The 18,169-nt window shown below is 46.6% G+C and overlaps 1 protein-coding gene across 2 annotated transcripts in view; it reads right to left on the reverse strand.

The window, feature by feature from the left end:
- The window catches only part of LOC112452991 (neurogenic locus protein delta), a 53,517-nt gene extending 35,777 nt beyond the window's left edge, over positions 1-17,740 (reverse strand). The window contains exons 1-3 of one of the 2 annotated variants that reach the window (XM_025013502.1): positions 16,293-17,740; positions 10,213-10,515; positions 237-300 (exon numbers count right to left, since the gene is read on the reverse strand). In XM_025013502.1, the coding sequence (XP_024869270.1) occupies positions 237-300; positions 10,213-10,515; positions 16,293-16,352 (427 nt within the window). In that variant the 5' untranslated portion in view covers positions 16,353-17,740. Of the gene's footprint in view, positions 1-236; positions 301-10,212; positions 10,516-13,959; positions 14,015-16,292 lie in introns of those variants that run through there. The other variant, XM_025013503.1, reaches the window with a different exon arrangement.
- Positions 17,741-18,169: the final 429 nt, after the last annotated feature.

Raw genomic sequence — 18,169 nt, forward strand, 5'->3', positions numbered from 1 at the left:
CACTTTTCTCTCTCCCGCAGCTCTTGGTCGACGACACAACGGTATGACACAACGGAGACGCGTTGCCGTAATAACGCGCAGTTACAAACGAGGAACGACCAGCGGCAATAGAGACTGAATAGAACAATGAAAATGCGACGATTGTTCGCGGAACAACGGCCGATCTCCTCGCCGACTCTCGTAAAGATCTATCTTGAATCTAAAAAAGTAAAAAAAAAAAAAGAAATTACACTCACCGGCCGATTGATGTGTGCTGTTGTCCGTATCGTGATAAGCTTCCACTATCAGCGAGAATGTACCCTGTAAACAGAAAAAAGGTTACGTGAGTCTCGTGCGTTTCTAATCAGAATAATTAAAAAAAATTGCTGTCATATAATCGTTTAGGAAAGCAAAAGGAGAATTCAAGCAAAAATTTCAGACAAAATTAATAAGTCTTGTAATTAGGTTTAATGCCGATAATTAAAAAAGTGCGCGTCATTCATATTTTTCGACCGTGCGCACTTTCGAAATATAACGGTAACGCTAAAGGAAATATTTCCGTGGTGAAAGGGTTAACAACAAATTAAACGTTTTGCGACGTGCTGCGTCACGTGCACACCTGCCACGCGTTGCCACGCGTCCGCCCGCCGGCAGAACGACGAGCGTGCACATCAAGAACGAACGAGGAGAAACGGTTACGCGTCACTGGTAAAGGGAGAGGGAGGTCAGGGAGGGGACCCGCAGAACGCGAAAGAGGACAGGAAGGGGGCCGACACGCGCGAAAATCACCCCCTTTCGAGTTATCGTCCAGGCACGAGGGGAAATTGCAACCCCACAGGGGTCAACTTCCATATAACCACATGAGGTACCCTCCGTGTAAATCACGCGTCGCATTGAGATACACATGCGCGCGTGCTAAGTGCGCTGACATGTGAAAACTACGATCAATTGCGCTAAATAAATCATCTACGAAATGTCGTTAGCCAGTTTGTCTCTGCCAGTTCAATTTACGTTGATTCTCCCGATTTCACGAAATCTTCGGTAATTTTTTAAGATCGTTCCTGTATTGTTGATTAACTTGCTCGACTAATTCTTTTCGTCCTAATATACTTTTAATTAACAAAATAAAATCTGTTCAATTACGAATTCGAAAGTTAAGAGTCAAAAAGAAATCTGTTCCAAAGCGACCGTGGAACAGCCCCCCCAAATGAGACAGGAAACGCAGGAAACTTGGGTGCCCGTTGTACACACATGGCTGTTCCGAGCGACGTAATTTAAAGGCTGAGGGATACCAAGTAGAGATACTCGAAACGACAGCTCGTAAATACCGTAATGATGTTCCCCCGTCGCCGAGAAACCACACGAGGCACTACAGCACTACAGTCACTTGGACATGTCGCGACGAGGCCACACGGTGTAATACACGTACGTGCTGGACGCAGCATACCCTACGCTACACGTATGTGTGGTGATAATACGTCGTTTAATTATTTAACGTCGCATGAGCATGTACGGTAAACACAGAAAGAGAGCACCGCGCGGCTCGCGGTATTATGCGCGACCTCGTTAGTCGTTGCCACGCGGAGAATAATAAATGTTTATATCCGCCGGCGTCGTTATTCCCGCCCGTGTTTCGCCCGAGTTCCCGTAAACGAGTCTCCCTCGGTAATCCCATGGCGAATGTCATCTCGCACATGGAAATTTATGCGCGAACTCCGTTACGCACCGCGCTCTCTCATCTTCCGCGAGCTTTCCTTCCGCTTTAAACGCAATCTCGACGTGCAAAACGAAAACCGCGAGGCAAAAAATAATACAGCAATAAGATTACACAGTATATAAATGTTGAAATAAATCAATATTTAGATATATGTTCGGTAATGAAATCAAGGAAATATTTATTCAAATTTTATCTATCGACTTTTCCGGCAAGTAATTAGTTTCTTACGAGAAAACATATTATTATTTAACATTATCGATCATTATTTCCTGCATATTTCGCATACTTGTATGGATATTTCCACCTAAAATTAACTTTGCGGCGTAAGTATGGACCGCGTACAGGTACAGGTACGCATTCGCCCTTCGCCGCGAAAGGGTTGAAGGACGAGGGAGCAATTTGTCTCTGCTAAAAAAAGCGAATGGAGAAAGAGAGGAGCGCAGGTTGTGGTGCACCACACACACACACACATATACACACATCTTTCACGACGAGATACCGAATGTGCGAGACGTAGTTCGAGACCGGTCCAAGGCACAAGAGCCTCGAACACGCGAGAAGGGCGAAAAAGCGAGGAACACGAGGGCAGAACATAGTAGGCGTAGACGGAAGCGAGACGAGAAACAGGGCTATACCGCCTTTTTCTCTCGCGGCAAGGACGCGTCTCGAAGTTTAGACACGCGGGACGTGTACTTAACGAAAACGAGAGAAAAAAGATCGTAAGGTACCTTGTGGTAAGAGCAACAAATCAGGAGCAAAAGAGAGAAAAAAGGAGAGAATAAATCGCCGAGAAGACAAATGCCACCGTGATCGTCCGCTAATTTATTACGGGGGATTGGAATGAAATCGGCGAGGAATCGCGACCAGGCGTTCGAAAAAAGGCGCGGTTCTCTGCGGGAACAATGCGCCTCGGCGGGTACGGTGTGTGTATGTACGTATGCGTGTGCACCGGTAGCGGTAGCGGCGATTGCTGACGACCAGCGCGACCGCCGGTCGCGGAAGGCGGGCTGAGAAATCCACAGGACGATAAAGACGATCGGGCGAGGACGGCAAGGATATGCCCGAGAGGGAAGGAGGAAGGGAGGTAGGTAAGGAAACGCGTCCTAGCCCGATCCTTTTCCTTGCGGACGCGAGGGATGACGAGGAGGAGGAGGAGGAGGAGAGAGAGAGAGAGAGAGAGAGAAGAAGAAGAATCAGAGAAGTCCTCTCGGTGCCGACGGTGCGCGTGCTAGAGCGAGAGGCCGAATACGACAGAGGGAGAGGCGACAGGCGCGGCGCGGAGCGGAGCGGCTGCTACGACAGAGCGAGAGCCGGCAGGCGCGACGGCCGCTGCGCTAGAACGAGAAAGAGAGGAGAGCGAGCTGCTCGCTCGCTCGGCAGTCGGTTCCCACGGCTGCGCAGCATACCTCCACCTTCTCTCGCCTCTCTTTTCCCTTCTTCACCGCCGTCAGCCCGAACCACCGTGCCGCGCCGCGCTGCTTTGTCGTTCTTCTTCTCGGGCCCGCGTGTGCTCCTCTTTCGATCTCCCTCTCGCTCTCTTTCTCTCGTCGTTTCTCTCGCTTCAACTCTCACGTAGACCGTCCTCTCTATCCAGTGATTCGCTTCTTCTTCTCGTCTGCTTCCTTTCTCTCTTTCTCCGTCGACTCGCGTTTCTTCACGTACAACAGGACGTAGCCTGCAATCTCGGAGCGCGGGCGCGTATATATACGCGCGTATTAATCATCGCGGAAGACGGTCGCGTAGAGGAAAGAGGAGAGACGGAGAGAGCGAACGGTCTACATGTAAATGCATCGTCGTCGGCGGCATAGTGTCGTCGCTCGTTATCCGCGATTTCCTCTTCCTCCTTTCGATTCGAAGGCGGCCGCGAAAATTTCACCATCGTCCCTGTAGTCATCGCGGAAACGCGTTACCTAATCCCCGAGAACGCCCGTCGCTACGCGCCGAGCAGCGCGGCACATCCAGGAATGAAAGGACGCGGTAAAAATAGACGAGTCAGACGGAAGGACACCGATAGGCACTAGGCAGTCGCGATACAGCCGATATGTATATGTAATATTGTAATATGAAACCGAACGTGCGAACAAGAGAAAGAAAGATATCGCAAATAGAGTCGAAATCTTTCGGAATATTTTCAAATTATATTTCAGGAAATAATAGAGGGTGTTACTTATAAGCTGTATTTCGAAATTAGAGAAATTGGAGGCTAGGCGAATATTCCGAAAAGTAACATTGGATAATTACTCGTGAGTGGAATCAACATGAATGGCTCCCGCTCTATTCCTTCCCCGTTCGCCGTAATGCGAACAAAAGTCACGCTTTCACGGGCCATTCTTAATGCGAAGCGATGCGACCTGTTTTATTAATGCACGCTTCGATCGGACTGGCCATTACTGTTTCCAACTTTCAACTCTTATTGTAATCAATTACGAATCGTTGTTCGTTGCATACAAAAGTTTCGTTATCAATATGAAAAAAACATCAAGAGCCTTCTTTTGTTAAAAAAAGAAAAGAACATTATAGTTAAAGTTTTCTCTCGATTTGTAAAAACACGGTCGTTATACAATATTGTGACACTATCATATAATATAAAAAATGATTTTAAGAATTAACCGGAATTAAACGACTCGCACGATGGAATCGATAATGATATCACTCGTGCGACCGTACATCGTTCAAGAAACGAGCAGTTGGTCAGTCAATCAGTCAATAAGGTTCACCCACGCGCGTGCATCAGGTGATGCGTACCTGCCCGATGACCACGTGACGAGGGAGAAAGGGTGAGGGCAGATACACGCTTACAAACCATATTTTCGCTTTGTCGATGGCGCGTTATGGGGGAAAAGACAAAAGTTGCCGAAGAAAGAGTGACTGGGTAAACAGTGACGCCTTGTAACAGGAATTTCGATCGAATTCTACGGAAGTAACAATTATAGAATGAAGCGTTAAAAGCGCGTGTGAATATCATTTTTTTTTAGAATAAAATAAATACTTCCTATATTCACACTTTTTACATGTTTGTTCAACGGACTTTGTATAGTCATTCTGAACATAGCGCTCCAAAAGTTATATGAAAATGATGTTGCCTGCACACCATCGCGAAAAGTGACAATAAGCAGCCTTGAGACAAAAACCTATTTTCGCCATTATTATGTGAGGCTCTCTCTCTCTCTCTCTCTCTCTCTCTCTCTCTCTCTCTCTCTCTCCCCCTCCCCTCCTTTTTATATATTTAAGGTTCCCTTTTTTTATAGCCAGAAAGACCATATGCGCGCGACAAAAGAGTAACAGGAAACAAGGTCTGGGAGAGGAAATGGGATGGATTAAGAAGCGGCGCTTCCGCGTAAACGGGCACCCCGAGCGATGTCGTAACAAGAATCTGGGAGATGAGAAGATCGGAAGTGCATCGGGGAAGCGACGCACCAGCCGTTACTCAATACTTTTGTACTCTCGCGGAGTAAAACTTGAACTCGATTGCAGCGAAAGGAAACTTGCCGAGTTTTACCGTTACAAACAAATAGCGTATTGCTTCGATCGCAATTCATGGGGAATCCATTCTATTGTTATAAATCCTTTTTAATCTATGTTGAGGAGTATATTATTTGTACATCTGCCAAATAAAATCCATTTAAACAATTATTAAAAATTAATTAGTATAAAAAAAGAATATGTGGAAAATATATATAAATCTTATATATATATATATATACCTAAATAATAACAAGTGTATCCTTTCGCTAAAAACATGTTCGTTGATTTCGAGAGAAGGTCTCGAATCGAAATAAAACTTTGTCGACGCGTAATAGGTTCTAAGTTCCGTAGTTCGTGCTGTGACACGCACGCGAAAAGGAAGAGAAAAGGAGGAAGGAAGGAAGGTACCGCACGCAGACATAGGAATTAACCGCCGGTAGGGAAAGAGGTCGATCGCGTGCGAGTCTCGCAAGCTCGCACGCGCGGCGGAACTAAAAATACGCATCAGCGGAGTTTCGGGAATCGAGCGTCGCCGTCGCCGTCGCCGTCGCCGTTGCTGTCGCGTCGTGTTGTCGTCTCCTTTTTCTCCCTTCGCGTCTACATAATTCGTGTTAAATGTAAGCCGCGTCGCGATGCGCCGAATCACCTAGCTACTGTCGCCACCCCCCGTACATGTATAGTCATTCGTTCGTTCGTTCATTCGACCTTTCGCCGCTCGTGCCTTCGTCTGGGACGCGAATCACGCAGCCTTTTCGGCCGTGGGACCCACGGCTCGCCTGCTCGCTCGCTAGCCGCCTTAGTTTCGAGCCCCACCTTTCCTCTCCCTTCTTCCTGCAACGCGATTCCCATCACTTTCGCGGCTCCCTCGTCCTCTGCCTCTCGCTGTTCTTCCTCGAGTCTCGATCTCGCAATCGCGTTCCACGAAAACGCATTTAAGAATGCTTATGACGCTAATGTATAGTATCCCTCGTTAGAATTTTGGCAATATTATCGTCTGATACGAAATCACATCTATATAAAAATACAAATTGCTTTATAGGCTAGTGAATCCATCCGATACCCTTTTTATTCGTAAAAATCAATATTTAGTAGACATCTGAATTGAAATTCAATTATCTACGTTATTTCTGTCATTACAGATTAATTGCAATTTTCTTTGACAATTTTCCTAATTAATGCTATAGCAATACGAGACGAATATCGATAGCCGAGTGTACTTTAGTATTCCTCTGACCACTCTAACGTCAACGTCTACCTTACGATAATGCGTGAGATTTATCGCGAAAAAAAGTTACGGTGATCGGCTAAAAATAGAATGGCACGACGGCGGAATTCCCATGCGACAAGTAACGAAAGCGGGAAAAGAATGGAGCGAACAAACAAGTGAGTGAGCGTGCGTGCTATTAGCGCGAGTGCGCGCGGAAAATCGTGTAACGCTCAACGCTGTACGGCGCGGCGCGGGCGCGGGCGCGCCCCGCGAGCGACGGTGCGCTCACTCGCGAGAAGCGTGCGCAACGATCGAGCACAGTAGCCGCACTGTCGCTAGTCGCCTCGTGCAGCTCGTGCTGTTTTAATAAGGCGGCTCGTGTACACGAACGTAAAGCCAATTAAGGCGCGCGCATAAGAGACCGCGGCACGCACGCACGCACGCATAAGAGATTGCAGCGTCTGCGAAGGTTACGATTATGTATCGAGACGACGACGCATGCCGCCGAATGACATACCACAAGCATTCCTCGGGGCGCCCACCGACAAATAATTTAAGAAATAAGTATGAAAAAAAATTGCTTTGGCGAGAATGTTCATTTGCTTTTTAGGAAAGTTTCTCTGGAATTTCTATGTTAATATTAAAAAAAAAAAACCCAATTTTGTTAATTAAAAAAAAATTATAAAAAAATTATTTTTTTAAATCTGTTATTAAAATTTCACCTGACTTAGCTTTCACTGAAATATATATAAATTGTGCATGTAGTCGGTAAAACGATTGTTTTTAATAAATCGCGAAACTCATTCTTAGATTCGTCGAATTGTGTCGCTAATTGTACGCACGAACATTTAATGAACCTAGTTGCAGTGATGGAAAGGCCATTAATTCGCGCATCTCAGTCGCACACCACAGGGAAGTGATTTACGCGCATTGCACGTAACTGTTATTTATAGTAGCTATTTTATCGGTTCTCGCTCGTCCAATGCTCGTGCGTAAGTACGGCTCGTGAGTCGCGAGTCAATTTACTAATTGCGAACTCGGCCGTAATCAGCGGCAACAACGAGTTAATTCACTTTTTCACTGTCCTTCGTTATATCGTGCTGTAGAAACGCGTCATGTAACAAACCGTTTATGTAAATTATTTGTCACGATAGTATTAAATAAAATAAAAAACAAATTATTAGTACGCTTATGTATCTATACTATATATGGTCTTTCTCATCACTACTTTTCTCAATTCTCTTTATGTAAAGCTGATCTTACGATATGGGATTTAGAATGTAGTTAAAACGGTTCTTGCTTTTGAAGCTACGAAAATAAATCGAGCACTCCAAATAGCGATTGCGGCTTACGTCGGTTTCGAGCTATTTCGCCAAGCGAAGTCGGCGATATCCGACACGAGCGTCGGCCAGAAATCGGTCAGGAACCACCAAAAGTTCTCCGCGAACTGTGACCGTGTCTTCCGAGAACCCGAGGGCCGCTACCGACTTCGTTTGATGCTACATCAAAGCAAATGCCGGGTAGAATATCGGCAACTGCTCTCGGGATAATTTCGACATCGGTGCATCGTGCGATAATCCTATCAGCCGCCGAGTTGTGGGTTCAACCGGTGGTAAATGTCGAAGCACGCACGTGCCTGTATCACCCGGGTATAGATGGGAAAGAGAAAGAGAAAGTGAATTTATTTTGCCTCCGGCTCAAGTCCTGCCAAGTAGGCAGGACCGACAAATTCACAACGTATCTTATTATATATTTCAAAAAGAAAATTTACTCATAAAAAACCGTGTAAGAGGTTTTATCGTTGACGCTTTTCCGTGATGCTGATTGGTTCTCTCAGTGCGCTTACTTCGAAAAACGGTCAATGTGTAAGACAGAGAGAGAGATAGAGAGAGGGGGGCGCGAGGGGCGCCATATGGGTTAGTAAATTTAACTCTGCTCACGAGAAAGCACGGAGGGCGAGAGAAGAGAACAGGAGAGAGAAAGAGCGAAGACAAGAGTACGTGGGAAGTGTGGAGAGGCGCAAAAGACCCCGGCCATCTGCTGCGGAGCGGCGGTTTCATAGTCAGAACCATAGTCAGAAATGCGCGAGCACCGATATGAGAAGATTGACGTGCGTCCAAAGATGCTGTACATTGGCGTGCAGTTTCGGCTCGAAAACACATCGCCATTCGTGGAAACGGTAAAAAAAATTGTTTACCGAATTTACTGATAAATAAATACGTGGAGCTTAAATTCTGCGTGTAAACTTACATAGCAGTTACAAGATAGTTTGGAGCCTTATAAATTGAATTGAATAAATATTTCTTGGACTCTATAAATCACGTTACATCACATGCACCTTGAGAACCTTTTTTATATAATTTCGTCATAAGATACAACAAATGTCCTTACCTCGCTTATCGATGCTTCATATGTAATATCGACTTTTTTATATCTCTCTCTAGATAAAACATAAATAAATTATAAATATCTTTATACCGTGATATCGTCAATTTTCCGATCTACGATTCGACGACTTTCATCGATTATATTATCTATTTACTTCTACCATATTTACATTTCGGCGCCTATGAACTATGAACGCCAGCAACAGCAAGCAGCATCAACAACAGCAGGAGGGAAAGACAAGTGCTACTCTCCCCTTGTTCACTCTCTCTTTCTCTTATTTCTCTCTTTCTCCGCGGCATCTGCCAACTCTCTCCCTCCCTCCCCCTTCTCGATCTATCTATCTCTTGCCCTCGTTATCTCTCTCTTTCTCTCGGTTGCACCGACGGCTGCGTACGCATGCACGCGTGCAAGCGACGTTGGCAACACGCGTCGTACGTGCCACGCAAACGCAACCCCTATACACGTGCTCTCGGTGTTTTTCTCTCTTTCTCTCTCTCTCATTCCTTTAACACAATCAACCTGTCCGTACGCCATAACGATCTCGTTGCAACGCGCGCGCGAAAGTAGGAAGGGAAAAAGCAGATGCGAGAGAGTGCGTCGATCCTGCACGTTCGTATCGGCCGACGCGCGTTACGCGCACGCGAGAGAAAGGACGGAAAAAAAGCACGTTTCCCCCTTTTCGTTAATTGTGCGCGTCAAGCGAGGCAAAAATCAAAGTCGTTGCGAGCGAGAACGGCCGCCGCTGCCGACCTGTTGCAAATGCAACGCGACCGACGACGCGCGTGCAACTTCTCCCTCGCCTACTCGACTACACGACGCACGCACGTGTGTCTCCCCATATATATCGCACGCGCATCGAAATTACATCGCTAAGATGAGGTCGCTTCGAGTTAAACACTGCACGCAAACGTATTTTAAACCCGCCTACATATTTCGAAATTCATATGGAATCTCTGATGAAATTTCTAACATTTTTAACGATACTCATACACAGACTTTCGAAACCAAAACTTGATTAATCATAGCACCACATAGCGGATCGCCTTTCATAAGTTTATATATTATCGCGTATAATTCGTCAAGGATATATCCCTTAGAATGTTGAACTCATCCTACGCACATATACGAGTATAATGTTCCATGCTATTACTAGACACGCAAGGTGTCTTGCTACTACTTGTATATATCAACCATAAAAAGTTTAATAAACTTTCTCCCAATAAAAAATTTTGTTGGGTGGTCCAAATAGCTTCTTGATTTTTCGAGCATTAAATATAATCAAATTTTAAATTATATTTCTGTTGATAACCGAGACACGTACAATCTTGTCACTCGGTTATGTAGGAAGCTTTGTTAACCAAAACATTCGGAATAATTCGAGAAAGAGCGAATGTTAGGTTGTGAGGATAATAAACGTAACACGATCTAGAATATAGTAAATAGTAAAAAGACTTACCGGCCATGTGAACTCGAACGGGAACCTGATGGGGTTGGTGAAGCTCGGCAAAGCGACGTTCGCGCTGAGATTAATCCTGTTCTCGCCGAGAACGGGTGTCACGACGTCGCCATACGTGCACGGCGACGTCGTGTCGATCTTCACCTGGTATTGCTTCAGGCAAACCCGAAACCTCGTCTTACAGACCCCCGAGCACTCGCCTGTCTTGGACGCGCTGCCGGAACAGCACTTGCCCAGGCTGTCCTTGCCGAACTCGTTCACGAAGGACTTTAGCCTCAGCTCGAACACCCCCGAGGCGTTCACCTGTAAAACACGTGCGTTTACGGACGTTACTTCGAGAGGATACACGTAAGCAAATTGGTGCTCGTCATTTTAGCTTATCGACATACGAAATTTTCCGAAGCTTGTGACGAACTAAAACTGTAGATATTAAAAATCGAAATTGAAATTTAAAACATGACGTTTAAAATTGTAGAAACGTTAAAATCGCCAAATATATATATCAATTCTAAACGAAGATCTTTTATTTATCTTAGATAAAAATTTATCTTAGATATTACGATTATGCGTTGAAAATTGAGAATTATTGTACTGACTCATGTGAAAAATATCTTAATATAAAGAATTAATCGAGAATATTGGAAATCACGAAAAAAGCGTTCTTCGGGGCGTGTCGAATATAACGGGACACTTCAACAGTCTTTTTAACAGCTGTAACGCGTGCAATCGTAAAATGACTTTAATAATGGTGGATCTGGTCCACAGTTGGCGACGAATCATCATGGGACACGCAAAAAAAGAACTTGGTATCAAACGAAGCTCTCTCTTTCTCTCTATCCGCGAGACGGGGGACGTCGCCGTCGTCTCGTGCCCCATGATGTGAAACGCCGCAGGAGCACGTGTGCGCGCACGTTTTTGCGAACGCGTGTCACGCACGTCTCCCAGGAGGAGAAAACCGAGTCGATGCGACAAAAACCGTGCATCCTCTCTCGCTCGCTCGTTGCGCGAGAACGTATCCCGCGAGAAGCATACAAGTTCGTCGTCGCGCTTCGCCATTATAATCGAATTGCGAAAATACGCTACGATTTACCGCAGATTCGACGATTCTGGTTTTTGTCTGCGTCGAATAAATTCGAGCTTGGTTTAGTAGTTTAGTTGGTCGTATTCTTTGCTCTGCCTTTAAGATCTAGTGATCAGTGACTTTTCAAGCGTTCAAAATGACTCGTTTTATCTTAAAATCTTTATAAAATATTAGTAAAAAGAATTAATTAGTATATATGTAAAGAAAACATTAATAGCGAAATATATCTCACACACAAACATATATCTTTTTTATGTTAATTCAGATGTTATTTTTCCGAGTAAAGAAAGAAGCTCAAAATAAAAATTTTTTCTTGCCACTTGACGAACTGCCAGAGCGCTATTATTAACCCTAGAACGCATGAGAGGGGTCGATTTCGACCCCAGGCGAACTTTGAACTACGCTCCTGAGCTAGCGAGTGACATTATTGACTCAGGACCTGAACCATAATTCATTTCAACTCTCTAAAAGTAGGGTTATGTCGGGCGCAGCGTTAGTTGTTCGCTAGCAGTGAAGTAGCACAGTCGCAAAGCGGGCGTGGGGTCGATATCGACCCCAGTCGTGAGTTGCCGTTTGAGTTTCGTCACGGTAAGCTAATTTTATTTTTTTGCTAGAATCAATATATTTCATGTATTATTACGTAATCTGAGCATAAATAGTCATAAATATTATTTAAGACGAAATATCACACAACTTAGTCGGTAAAAATCCCGTTGCCTATAGAAGATTGACATTTCGCAGAAAATGGCTGGGCGATATAATGTTTCATTTTTTTCATATTTTTTACTATTTTGTATCAAATAAAAATAAAATAATACTTGAAATACAATTTTTTATGGTTTTTTCATCGACTTTTTCCATATTTCAACTTTGCGAATTTCTTCATTTTTATAGTCCCAAATAAATATATTTTTTGAACAGAACATAGCGATGACAATTTTTTTCTAATAGTCTAATGTGTCCTCTTTAAAACCCCGTTTGAAAATTGAAAATCGGTTGATTACAAAAAAAGATACAAATTTTTGTTTAAAAAAAAGAGGTTTTTGCTGATTTTCTGCGTTTTTCGGTCTTTAAATGGATTTTTCACTAACTAAACTTGAGTAAAATTAAATTTACCGCATACCATTCTCTTCGTTATTAAAAAACGAAGAAATTCATGTAGGTTTAAAGGCCCTTTATTTCTGTAGGACCGGTTTTACGATCAAATAAAGCGTGGGGTCGATATTGCCCCCAGTCATGCGTTAGAAGGTCAAAAAAATGATACATGCGTTCTAGGGTTAAAGCCGACGGATATTCCTTTTTGAAACGTGTGGATACAAACCGCCTGCAAAAAGAGGCCGGTCGACCAAGCTCGTAAATGCATCAACGCTCTAGTTGGCTCGCGAAGCGCTGCTTAACGAAATTACCGAGTAGAGACCCGGCTCGAAGCGCAAAGCGAAAAACGGCAGAGCGATTAGCGCGTTTTTCGGCGACGTAAAATCGTCGGCGATTAACTAGCGCCATCATCACGCTACTAAATCGCGCGACTTTGTACCTTCCGATCGAACGGGAGCTCGATCAACCTCTGTACATTGTCATTATTATCTAATATAAAAACGTGCAATAAAATATCTAGCCAAGGAATAATTGCCGAGGGGAAAAAGCATGTTAGTCAAGGTTTAACGATTCCTTCGATACATCAATATCGTCGCGATTGAGCCGATATGTAGTGTAAACAGTACGTCAGATACGCGGCTCTGATTTTTCCTATCCTAGTCGTCGCGACGCCGAGAACACCGTATACGCAGAGGCATAGCGATCGGTGTGTACGTTACGTATACACGGGCGCGCACACGAATGCGCTTCTGAACGAAGCTTCCCACGAGATATTGTATAGCCGAGAGCGAACGGTAAGTTCTATAGTGATGTCCGAACGACGAGCTCGGCATTAGATTTCCTTTATCGAACTCCCATGGGTCTCGCGGTCGCGTATCTCGCACGCATCGATTACGCGCACCATTAGCAACCTCGTTCCGTCGTGATCCGTCATCGGGAAATGGAGTAAGCGGTATAATCGTGCGTAATTTAAATCAGCTGACGTGCAGATATATATATATATATATATATGGATAGAGTATCACACCGAATAAGAACTTGTATGTCGTATGTAGATTCCAGGTACATTTGATATCGCGCACAGTTGTGAATGTCGTGATCGACAAAGATCCCGTCACGTCAAGTTCGAAAAATAAGATATTCTACACGACCTCGTAAGATAAAAATAAATGTTGGTCGCGGATACAGACTGTATCGCGCGAAGCAACCGAACAACTCTCGTGGCAATCAGCTATTTTTAAAGCGAAAGAATGAATAATACATTTACATTTATACGATTTACCTCGCGTTTCAACGCAAAACGCGAGGTACGTAGCTACCTGATCCCGACTTTATTTACTTAAACACAAACGTCGCGACGTGTTCGATGTCAGACAAGCGTCCTCAGCGATAAGAACGGGTCTTTGTTGCCAATCCACTATCGCCGCGCTGCGTTTGAAGCGGGACACTCGATGCAATTGCACTCGTCGCGAATCCGTCCCGTTAGTTCGCGTCTCGCGAAAGTAAACGATTGAACGAGCACGCGCACCGCACACACGTCGCACGTATACGTACACATATACCTCACGCACCTCGGCGCTGCCCTCACGATGAGGAATCTCATTTTTGGCGCGCTGGAAAGTTATTCTGGGAACGGAGAATGGCCGCCACGCGTATTTACGGATATACACACGGCACCGACGCGTTTCGGTGCGTTTCGTCACACACAAAACGATTTTCGCCGCCACCCGGGCCACCCTTCAGACGCCTTTGAGGCGTGTCTCCTTCGGGAGGTCGCGATCGCGACACCTCGCCACCCCGCACTGGACAACAAAGGACTCAACTCTCGCCAACGATCGGCAGGATTCTTGCAAAGATCTTCCACGAAGATCGAAAATAAGCGATCGAGAGAGAGAGAGAGAGAGAGAGAAACGAGTCTACGCGGTTTGAAATCATCGCTAGGCGCAACATCGGGGAGAGATGAAAAACGAATATAGAGGGAGAGGAAGAGAGAGAAGCGGGGCTAGACACTTCTAAAAGAGTGCATCCAGATTTAGAGTTGGGTGCACCGCCGAATACGCCGTTAGGGACTCCTTCGGTATAGTAAGAGAGAACTCTTCGAATGGTGAAAGAAAATTTTAGAAGAGAAAAAGAGTACCCTGGTTGTGGGAGAGGACAATATATATATAATCAACAATTTTACAAGATGGTAAAATTAATTAAACTGTCACACACTTTAAAGTAGAAAAAATAAATAAATAAATAAATAATAAATAAAAAAAGAAAAGAATAAAGAATAACCGGCTGCTAAGAACAAATGCAAGCGTAGGTATATTGTCGATTAAATTCGGTTGCAGAAATTGACGATTCTAAAAGCAAAGTCAGTTTTGTGCTTATTTTCGCTGTATAGCTCATAGTATCAGAGCTGTAAGCAACGCGCTAAGAGATAAGCACGAAGGTAGTCGAGCTCACAAACACGAAAGATCGTGGTAGACAGAAAGAAGAACGCACGAGGAATGGAGGAGGGGGGAAGCCGGGGGAGACATCTCTCCCAGGAAGAATTCCCTCGGAATCCGTGCGGAGAGAAGAAACCGAGAGAAGAAACGGGCCGTATAATACGCGAAATGCATCGCTCGTCGCATTCGGAATCGGTCGTTTGAGAGAAACGATGTAACGTAAAAAAAAAAAAAACTTGAATTGCGAAGCACTAAAGAAAGAATGCAAGAAAAAAGGAAAGTCGGTTCTCAATTCCGCGAGTGTCAAACACGACGGAGGCTTCGACAAGTACGGGAGACGCACGATCGCGGATAATTTGTAACTAAATAAACCGAGAAACTTTACGTTTTATTTTCACGCGGGAAAAAGATTCGGAGTCGTGACTCTCGAGAAAAGCGTTTCTCGCGCGGCGGTGCTGCGATTCATTCGTTGGATCTCTTTCCGCGTGCCGCGCGTTCAACTCGATTCGATCCTTCGATTTACGCCATTAGCCAGTAACCGGAGAGCACAAGCTGTCATTTCCCGTTAGCCGAATGGAGTTAGCGGCTCAAGGTTGAACGATTAGAGAATAAAAAATTCGTCGAGGTCAGGGATATATTGGCGAGAGCTTTCTTAACGTTAGACGCGGGATTACGCCGAGATTATTCATCAGGCGATTTTAATCGGGTCGTGCCGCTTAGAATCACACAAGTTGCGCAAGTGCGCGACCCGAGCCTCGAACGTATTGTGGATAGTTACGAAACGCGAACCGATTACGTTGAGTCTATTCCGATCTTTCGCATCTCGCGGCGCCTTCCCTTTTCCCGCGCATATTAATAAGTTTACAACAATGCCAATCTCTCTCCCTCTCTATCTCTATCTCTACCGATCTCTACGAGCTGAGATGTAGCGTATATACCTAGCGCATACGGGGCGCTTGGTTGACTTGATTCGGATGCCGAACGTTGTCGTGCCAAACTCATTCATCGAATCGCGATGTCCAAGGCCGGCGACTCGAGTGTCGAGTGCCGACGCAAACCCCTCCCTAATACATATCTAGTAATTACAACAACACGTGACGAGTACTATGTTCGGGGTTTACGGAATAATCCCTTCATTCGTATATACAAATCAATTTCGAGGAACGCACGTACTCGCGTCATTTCCGGGAATCGGACGCGTGTATATGTGTACGTCTCGTGTTTTACGACAACCTTGGCACCTGGCAATAGCGGTAACGCTATTATATGTCCCTCAGATACGTTGTTTCTCGCCTTCGTCAGATCTTGCCGGAGAAATGAGGAGTCGGACAAACCTTGACTAACTTCAATTAATGTCCACGGAAACTAAAGTCCGCGCGCGCGACGATTCAAGTTGCCGACGGCAAGGAGGAACTTGAGACGCGGAAGTGGAATATAATAATCAAATAATCGTAGAACCGAGGACTTACCGCTCGAGGCGTCGGCAGGAGAACGACGGCGGCCGTCCACACGAGCATCGTGGTCCACATGTTGACGCGTCGCGTATCCCTCGGTGTTTACACGCCGCCGGCGCTTGCCCGGAAGGCGGCGGCGGGCGGAGGCGCGGATGTGAGCGGCGATCCGCGCGCGTTCTGCTCGCGTCGTTCCGCGTCGCGTCTTCCCGTCGGCCGGTCGGCGTTACCTGCGTCTCGCCGCGGCACCGCGGGGCTGCTGCATAGCCACGAACCGCGTGCCGGGATACGTTCTCGATGTATGCGAGCCGTCGCCGTCGCCGTCGTCACCGCCGCGCGAATCGACGGACGACCGACCGAACGAACGAACGAACGGAACAAACGAGCGCCGGGCCGGGCGAATAAACCGCGGCTCAATTCAACTCGTTCACCACTGTGCACTCCGGACGCGAGCGCGCGTATACGATTTATTTGGCCGGCATGTATACGTACGAACGAGATTTTATTATCGCACGCGCAGGTTTTCACTTTTTACACACTTGCCGTTGACACACTTTATTCCAGTATATCCGTGGGACGACAGACGCGCTGAGGAGTTCGCCGGGCGGAGGGGGAAAGGGCGACGATCTTCGCGTCCGGGGATCTAGGTAGCGATGACGAAGCCAAGGATCCTCTTTCTTTCTCTTCCTCTCGCCGCGGGCCGTCGTGAATCTCTTCCCGTTTCCTTTTTCTCTCATACGAGTCACAACCAACCCGTCGCGGTCATACCTCCCAGAGCCAACGAGGGAGCACTGACGAGGAACAAACTACGACGCTCTCGTCCTCGGCAATCGTCGCAACAACGACGAGTCACGCACTGATCGCCCGCCGTCGCGCCGCGAGGAATACTCCCTCGGCGATCGGCGGCAGCGCCGTAACGGAGAAGGGCGCCGAAGTAGGGCCGACGGGGGGAGAAGCGAAGAATGGTGGGGCAACCGCCGTGGTAGTGGAGGTGGAGCCAAAGATCCCCGCACGGCTCCGGGCTCGTGCGTGCGTGTGTATGACGAGTCGAAGATGAACGAGAGAGTCAATGCGCCCGTCGCGCGACGGCGGAAGGGGTCCTCCTCCTTCTCCTCGCGCCGCTCGCTCGCAGAAAGGGGAAAGAAAAGGGCCGGATGGTCGGAGGTGGACGAGGAGCGAGCGAGGAGCTCGCAGACGAGAGGATACCGGCGACGTGAGACGTCGGGCTAAGACCGATTGTTGTCGCGGTCGGCGGCGCGACGTCGCGACGTCGCGACCCTCGAGCGGATCAAAGTTCAGAAGGGGTGCACGACGCTAAATCGCTGCTTCTCCGTCCCCTCTCTCTCTCCCCCTCTTCTCCTCGGTTGTTTCACTCCAGTCTCTAGTCCTCTCTCACTCTCATCGAAGATGTATCGTACATGCGTTCACCTCCTTCTTCCTCCCATAGTTGCTCAAAGCTCAAATCCTCACCGTATAATCGTATAATACATACGCGCGTCTCGCGCCACTGACCGACCGCACTAACGCCACACCGCGGCACTCGAGACAACCACCGACAAACGCAGAGGCAACCAGGCAACTGTATCGGCGCGGGCTCAACGATAGATGGCGATCTCTCTCGCGCGCTCCCGCTCCTGTTTTCCCTCCGAAGAGAAAGAAAGATTTACAGGGGTTGATCTCTCCGTTCTCTTCTCTCTCTCACCCTCGTGAAACTACCTCCCTCGCTCAGCAGCGGATACTACTACTCCCGCGCGACAATATATGTATGCGTTTTCCTTCACAGCTTCACACGCGTGCGCCCTGGACGGCCGGTGTGCGGGGTGCGGGGTGAGAGCGACGAGTGGTCGCGCGCGCGCGCGTGCTCGTCACAGAGTGCAGCCCTCGACTGGAGGTAG

Source organism: Temnothorax curvispinosus, unplaced genomic scaffold (assembly GCF_003070985.1).
Source record: "Temnothorax curvispinosus isolate PA1 unplaced genomic scaffold, ASM307098v1 QBEX01003901.1, whole genome shotgun sequence".
Taxonomy (NCBI): domain Eukaryota; kingdom Metazoa; phylum Arthropoda; class Insecta; order Hymenoptera; family Formicidae; genus Temnothorax; species Temnothorax curvispinosus.